This window comes from Lycium ferocissimum, chromosome 12 (assembly GCF_029784015.1).
Source record: "Lycium ferocissimum isolate CSIRO_LF1 chromosome 12, AGI_CSIRO_Lferr_CH_V1, whole genome shotgun sequence".
NCBI lineage: Eukaryota > Viridiplantae > Streptophyta > Magnoliopsida > Solanales > Solanaceae > Lycium > Lycium ferocissimum.
Window position 1 is genome coordinate 51833912 of NC_081353.1, and position 8516 is coordinate 51842427.

At 31.9% G+C, this 8516-nt stretch overlaps 1 protein-coding gene across 1 annotated transcript; it reads right to left on the minus strand.

Moving 5' to 3' along the window:
- Window positions 1–898: 898 nt before the first annotated feature.
- Window positions 899–2879, minus strand: LOC132040221 (cytochrome P450 71AU50-like). The gene is made up of 2 exons (XM_059430848.1): window positions 1833–2879; window positions 899–1725 (listed from the first exon to the last, which is right to left on the minus strand). Exons 1-2 carry the CDS (start codon window positions 2703–2705, stop codon window positions 1111–1113), a joined length of 1488 nt encoding a protein of 495 aa, XP_059286831.1. The 5' UTR covers window positions 2706–2879; the 3' UTR covers window positions 899–1110.
- Between the last annotated feature and the right edge of the window lie 5637 nt (window positions 2880–8516).

An 8516-nucleotide genomic window follows, 5' to 3' on the forward strand; every position in this document is an offset into this window, starting at 1 on the left:
CTCAATTGAGGTCGGTTTTTTGAGGTCGGGAAATTCTGTTTTTTTAGTAGTGATAACCCAGGTTGTCCGAAGATCAACTAGATTGTCGAAAGCCACGACCCTGGAACTTTCTCTCATCGATAAACCTTGGGTCAAAAATACTCTAGGTTGAAAACACCCATCACAAATTGTTTACTTTTCAGTTTTAGTTTAGTTACAACAAACACATTGATTTTCACTTTCTTGAATAGTTTTTTTTTTTTGAATTTGTAGCTAAACAAAGAGAATCTAAGTCTCTGTGGGATCGATATCTGGACTTATAAGTTCTATATTACTTGTACGACCACGTATACTTGCGTGTGCTTTTGGAAGCAACATGTTACTGCTATCAACTATAGCTTTTGGCATGATGGGTAAGCGCTTGATCCTAACAATAATATTAACAACACATACGAAATAACTCAAAAATCTATTCTACATAATTTAACGCCTTATTTTAATGTATTACAGCTTCCCAAAAACGACAAAAATTTTGCCATGGTTTCACACAATTTGCAACTTGTAACTTTGAGGTGTTATGGTACATTTCGAAGGAAATAAGAACGAAAAGGTCAACTGTATATATAGTCAGACTACGGGAAAATTACCAATCTAATTCAGGAAAATTACCAATCTAATTCAGTGGCGGAGTTAGAAATCTTATAATGGGATTTAACTTTTATAAAAAATAGACTATATCAAGCTTGTGTTTCAAGTCAAGGGGATTCAATCCTTGTATTTATCATGCATTTTATTATTTTTAGCTTGTAATATATTCCCTCCGTCTCAATTTAAGTGTCTTACTTTCCTTTTTCTACTGCCCCAAAAGAGTGTCTCTTTCTATACATAGTAATTAAGTTAACAATTCAAACATCCTATCTGGCAAGTTTAAAACTACAAAATTCAAAGGACATTTTAATACATTACAAACATCTTTATATTAGGACCACAAGATTCAAAAGTCTATTTTTATTCCTTAAACTTTGTGTAAAGTCAAACTAAGACACTTAAAATGGGATGGAGGGAGCACATGCATAATAAGTAAATTTTTTGACCAAGAGGTATCATCTGAACATAATTAGGCATGGATGATTAAGCATCGTTTAGTCGATAAGTAGGAATAGCCATTAAAGGTGTTTCTCTGGATGTTACCATCCCAAAGTGCTCATCAATGTCCAAATCACAAGGCGTCATACCATTTGGTAGCTCCCAATCAAAGCAATGCACCAATTGTGCCACAAAAAGCCGGACAATGATAATTCCCAACTGCATTCCAGGGCAGCTTCTTCTACCGGAGCTAAATGGTAAAAGTTGGAAGTCACGTCCACGAATGTCTATACTGCTCCCAACAAACCTCTCGGGCAAAAACTTGTAAGGCTCAGGCCAAATACTTGGATCTCTCTGAACAGCATAAAAGTTTATCACGATCCGAGATCCCTTTTGTATGTGAAAGCTATCAACTACACAATCTTCCATGGCCTCGTGAGGCACTAGTGGCACTACGGAATGCAGCCTCATGCCCTCTTTTACAACCATGTCCAAGTACGTCAAATTCTCCAAGTCTGATTCTTTTACCATTCTTTCAAGGCCTACCACTACTTCCAGTTCTTTTTGGAGTTTCTTCATCACATGAGGGTGCCTAAGAAGCTCTGTTAGTATCCATTCTACAGTTGTTGCTGAAGTATCCATTGCTGCAACAAGCATGTCCTGTTATAGAAAAAGGAAACGGGGGAAATTAGTACGAACAAATCTTATCGTATGATGAGCTTATAATAATATATAGAAGTATAAATTAATGGGATGAAATAACATACGATGAGGATAGCTTTTATATGGCTACGGTCAAACTGAAATTCAGCTTCTCCTGATTGCATAATGTCCAACATGGTGTCCACAAAGTCTTTGGATTTCTTCTGGTCATGAGACTGGACATGTTCATCAATAATCTTCTCAAGAAACTCATCTAACACCTTCGAAAGATCCTTGAGCTGGCGAGTGAGTCCCTGGAGATCAATTACACCAAAGTAGGGGAAAAAATCTCCAAGATTGGGTGTTGCAACTAAATGATTAACATCTTGAACAACAGCTTTGAATCCCCTCTTGTCCAAATCTTCATCCATGTACTTCTTCCCAAACACCATCAAGCAAGTCAAGTCAGCATTCAAGGATGCAACCTTTGTGCTAAGATCAACAAGAAGGCGATCATGAGCTTCATTTTTAAGTGATTTGATCATAAGCTCAACTTCTTGCCTTCTCATGGATTGAAATGAATTGATCTTTTGATTAGTCAAAAGGTGAAGAGTGCATAATTTGCGCATGTTGCGCCAATAAGGCCCATACTTTGCAAATATTAGATTCTTCTGGCCATAAGCCAAATACTGACATGCCTCGTTATGAGGCCTACTAGCAAAGATATGATCATATGTCTTGAGGACTTTTTCGACTGCATCAGCAGATGAGGCAACAATTGTAGGTACTAGTCCTAATCGCATATACATAATCGGACCATATTTCTTGGCTAGTTTTTGTAAATCTTGGTGTGGATTTTTCCCTAACAAATGAAGATGTCCTAAAATGGGAAGCCCCCTTGGACCTGGGGGAAACTTTTTTCTCTTCTGGACATTTAGCAGCTCATACAAGGCATACACAATAGAAGCTACTACTAGTGTTGCAAATATTAAAGCCATGGTTAATATGACTTCCCTAACTTCTAACCTCTAATGGAATAGTATATAAATGTTTTAGAAGGGCAAAGACTAACTGAATAATATGATGGCAACCAACGTACATAGAAAAAGTCAAATAGAAAGGGAAAGAAATTAAAAAGTCAAAACTAATTTCTGATGCATTAATAGATGAAAGCGACATGTACAATAAACATTGAAAGGTATGGAGTATTCATTTTGATTGGGCTTGTTCATTTTGTTCTTTTGTAAATAAGATAATCTTTTATAAAACATTAAAAAAGTGGCAGAATGGTCAGAAATTCATCCCCTTAGTCAATTCTATACGAAGTTCCAATGGAAAATTATGCAGCTCAATTTGACTGGAATGCTTACAGAGGGTACATGGTCAAGCTGGGGGACTAATTGCTGATTGTCTTGTCTTAAACTTAATGAACGAAGGGACAACTTTCAATTTCAAGTTTTTAGATTTCAAAACTTATTATCTTGTTTTCACTTTCCAATTATAGCTTTAATTATAAGTGTCCTGTTGTTACGGATATGACAAGCATGGTAGGGTTCGATCACTTGGTGCGTGTTTAATGTTATGTGAATGCTAGTCACGTATCCCAGCAGTTTTTGGTATATTAGTTTAAGCCTACAAGATTTAAAAATATTTTTTTATTTTCTTAGACCCCGTGCCGAGTCAAACGAGACAAACCAATTGAAACGGAGGGAGTACTTCCAATGAATCTTGCTTCCCTATCTGTCTGAACTGTTTAACATTTGGTTTGTGATCCTTTTTGTGGTTTAAACAGTCATAGTAGTATAATTCTAAGAACACACCTCCCATGTGAAGAAGAAACTCCAGAAAGAGTATCGGAGAATAATTGGACCTGGAAAAGTTTAAGTGCATAGCCATGTTAATTAGGGAAGCTTTCGGGCAGCATTCTGCAGTCTCATAAGTTAATTGCCATTCTTTAAATTTTATTCATTCTTGATGCTTTTTTAATGTATAGTTAACTTGATTGCCGTATTCCTTTTTTATCCTTTTATATATTTACTTTGAATATTTTGACACGTACACGTGTGACCATATCAATCAGTATTGGCTTTATAAAATGACATAGGAATATATAATACTAGTGAATTGGTTGGCGCTTCGCGCGATTATAAAACTCTTGAAATAACTTCTTAAAGCCCGAATGTTAAAAATGTCTAAATCTTTTTTAGTCCTCAAATTCAAATTGACTAGATTTTAAGTTCCAAGCTATTTTAGTATTGTTACTTACTTTTATCACCTGCAGATTCTTAATCATCTAGAAATACTTGAATTTTATATAATAATTTAAAAGGTGAAATTATAATTTATATCTTCGCTTAATGAATCATGAAAGAAAGAGATAAACTGCAAAAGAATTAATCTCTTTAATGTTGATATGTATTATAACATTTAAACATAATTTTCATTTATTTATATTTAAGTATTTATCTAACTGTTGATCTCTACTTTTTAAGAGTTACATTATAAATCTTTCTTTTTAAAAGATCTTAAAAAAAGGCATCAACGACAACTTCTACTACAAAAATAATAAGGAAAGGGAAAAACTTGCAAACGGAATTTTTTTGGTCCATTTCTGCCTATTTGTTTTTTCTTTTCATTTTTTTTCTTCTCTTTCTTTCTTGCTTCCTTGCCCATTTATTTTAAGAAAGAATATCTACCCTTTCTTCTCTTGTCTCTTCGGAACATCACACTCTTTATAGCAACCACTCCACTCTAAAGCTACTCTTTTTCTGTCCTCAAAATCATGAAGCCTATAATAAAAAAATCGTATACTGCTAATTTCTTTTTAAAAAATCCTAGGAATTCAACACAAGACATAGATAAAATAGGGAGAGATTCAAAATACAATGAAATTTTTAAATTTCGATTTCATTGAGTATTCTTTTTCGAAAAATTGAGATATTTATCATTTACTAATTCCTTTTCATTGAAATTATATAAATTATTTGGTAAAATTTATTCTAAAATAACATCTTCACTTACTATTGTTGATATATTTTGTAATCTTAGCAGCTAACAGCTAAGCAACACTAGCATGCTATACTATCTATAAAACTACAAGATAGAGGAATTAGAAGACAGATTATATTTTTTTTAAATCGACAATTGACACTCAAAACTCTAGTACTTGGAAAAACATACTTTGGATTAAAAAAGTTCATTTACATTGGAGATCAAAGTAGGAAGAAGAAGAGAATAACATAGATAGAAAATCATATCAATCCGTCAAACACAAAATATCAACACCTTATCAAACAAAATAGGTAAAATTGCACCCACATATAGCCCTATTAGTCACTTATTTTCGGTTTGCCAAAAATTACAACCTTGTATCAAAAGTAACAATATAATATTATTAAAAAATTATAAAAGTAAAAAGGAAAACAGAAACAATAAATTGAGAGGAACTAATCACCCGGTGTCTAGTAAAATGACAAATACGGCTGGTTACACGTACGGTGGATAAAGAATTTACTTTTGGGTGCTCTATATATTTGCTATGTCTATAACTATTGTGATAGATAATGAATATCTTAAAAATAGGTAATAATGTTAGGTAACCAAAGGTTTAAAACTGAAATTTTAAAGGGCCCATTTATGGGTTATTTAAGGGGAATTTTACATAAATGACTACACTTTGGGGGTTTAAAATTTGCCATATGGATGAATATTTACATTGCGTAGCTACGGTTTTACCCGCCGTATTCGAAAAATGGCTCGCTGTATTCATAAAACGGCCTAGCTGTATTCATGAATACAGCGAATAAAAAAATTTCAAAAATTCTTTTTACTGTATTCAAGTCGTGTGTATTCAGCTCAGCTATATTCATGTCAAATGTATTCAATTCAGTTGTATTCATCTATAGCTACTTTTACATTGTATTCACTTTATCGTATTTAAAAATCAGTGGTATTCAAATAACATAAATACAAAAAATATTGTATTCAACTTGTTGCATACAATTTTTTTTTTTTTTAGTGAAGGCAGCGAGTAATACATGAAAACATAGATACACTAAAAATTAACAAAAACACTCAAAAAAACTGAATACAAAATAATAAAATGAATACAATCTAAAAAATTAACCAAAAAACTCAAAAATAATGAATATAAATGCTCCGATGATCTCGGCAGATCTGAGAAAAAGGAGAGAGTAGCTAGTATTTACCAACCTCAAAAATTTGATAAAAAGATAACATCAGCTAAGAAAGATTCAAACTTTTTTGTATTTTTCAACAAAAAAAAAAAAGAAAAATTAAAAAAGATATTTTTTTCCCGCCTTTACAAAGAAATGGCTACATTTTTTTTTTTTGGTCTGCATCACAAAAAACATAAAAGCCTTTATATCTAAATACACAATAGGGGTCAAAAATGTGCATATATGAAAATTTAGTAAAAAATAAAATAAAATAAAATAAAGAGATCCGGATGAATGAGTTTCCATTTATGGGGTTCTTGAAAATTTCAAAAAAAAAAAAAAAAGTGAGATTTATGTAATTTTTACCTTTATCTACTCGCTATGTAGTTACTACTAACCAAAGTAGAAAATAGTATGTGCTTTGATAGTAGTGCGTTGCAGATGTTGATAAAAGCTTTTTAATGTTGATTTTCTTGCTTCAAGGATAGTGTGGAAGAAAGAAAAAAAGTATACTATGGGGTAGAGAGAGAAAATGAAGGAAAATGGGAGCAAATTGTGAGAAAATAGAAAGAAAATAGTTTTATTCTAAATACAATATAATTTTACTATACTAGTTACCTTGTGTAATTGACATACAAGATTTAGTTATGAGATGCAATTTTGGCAAAGTATAGCTACTAAATGTAAATAAGGCTTAATGTTCTCTACACTATGTAGATTTCCCTTATTTAAGAGCAATAATTATCTTGAATTGAATGGATGAATTGTGTGTGCAACGTGAGAGAGTTATGGAAATAAAATTTTAGTCTTTTAATATGGCATAAGGATAATTAAGAGAGTTAAGGAGTGGCTTTGAGTTTTTTTTTTTTTTGCAAAAAAAAAATAAATTAACATAGCACATAAATGAGGAAAAAATAGAGAAAAGACCAAAAAAATGAGAAAAACGATAAATGTGATTCTAGGCCATAGAAAGGTGTCACATTACCTTGTCTATGTGCCTAGCTTTATATTATATATATAGATATGGATTATATTATGTGTGTAATGAACAATTAAAATTGGAAGGGGAAAAGTACAAGTTCAGATTGATGAATAGTCACTAAATATCAAATGACTTGATTGCTTAGCACAAAAATTATTACATATCATTTGCACCTGTAAAATCGAGCAATTACGTTTAGTTATGGAGTATATCCAAATACAATATAATGGTAATACAAAAGTGCTTTTCTGCGATGTAATATGAATGAGATACATTTTAAATTTTCTTATTGAAATAGCGAACAACTTCAGCTAACAATTGTAATAATTATACATACTATTGTAAAATAACTGTAATTATAAAAGGTCAGAACTGTTAGTTTCATGATAGAGTGCTTCAAGTAATATGCTAGAAAGATAAAAGCACCAAATTTAGCTTCAATAGCAATGGTCAATCTAACAGGCTAACACCAGGCCAAGAAATAAAGCATAAAATCAAATGAAGTTTGATTTGAGAGAAAACGGCCTTTTAGGATTATTCTTGCTGTTATAGATATTCACTTTACATTGATTTCTAAGCCTAGAATTGTCTCAAGGTATCTAATAGGAGTATTGATATGGTACCTTCATTGTTTTAACTTTTTCATTGTGCTTTTCTTAGAATAAGCATCAAATATTACAGAATCCCAAAACACAATAGAATTAGATTTGAAATTAATTGCTATGCCTTCTATTCAAAATAAGTTAGTTTCAGAAATGGATACCTAATGTATTTCGAAACCCAAAATACATTTTTAAGTTTATGATGACGGGAATATCTTTTTAATGGGATACTGCCAAAGTTTTCCAACAAATGCACAATAAGGTCTAAAACGATGTGTCAAAATTTACCATGAAGCTCCTCTGTAATTGTATTTTGATAATGGTGTTATTGGAACATGGTTGGTGCAAATTATATCAGGCAGTCTTCTAATGATTTGCTTATATTATCCCTTCGAATGAAAAAAGAAGAATATAAAAGAGGCATAGAAGAATTGCTAGTAAAGAAGCAAATCACACATTCACACCTTCAAAACCATACAGGAAATCACAAAGTTCCCACCAAACTAACCGGCACCATAACCAATGGGAGTATCCAGACGGTTGCTAGTATTAGTTTTATATTGTGACTCTTCATTGAATTGAATGTGTACAGTGGCATTGAAAGATAAAATGACCCTATTTTCTATTTAATTGGATTTTGGTTAATCTTCTGATCATTATAGCTATCCATTACACTTTGAAAGGTTACAATTTTAAATGTAGAAAAAATAAATAGTGATACATGCATCATCTGCCAAGAAGCCCAAAAGACTTGATCAAAGCTAAGCATCTCAACGGGTCCACAATTATATTTTTCTAATTTAACTTTTATTTTTATGTTTTATTACATCTGATTTACTACATGGCAAATCGTAATCCAACTTTGGAGGTAGGTGCTTTCCACTTTTAGTATAACTAGTATACCTACCCGCGTGATGCGCGGATTATTTAAAAAAAAAAGAAGTTGAGAGAGATAATTATATTAACAATCTTGTCGTTTAAGTTCTAATCATCTTGAATAGTGCTGACATATTAAGAAATTATATTAACACAACTTGTAATAACTAA

Excerpts from the sequence above, each read along its gene's own strand:
- LOC132040221 (XM_059430848.1), bottom strand. The coding sequence starts at position 2,705 with ATGGCTTTAATATTTGCAACACTAGTAGTAGCTTCTATTGTGTATGCC. Across the intron at positions 1,726-1,832 it reads ATATAAAAGCTATCCTCATC|GACATGCTTGTTGCAGCAAT; the intron begins GTATGTTATTTC and ends TTTCTATAACAG.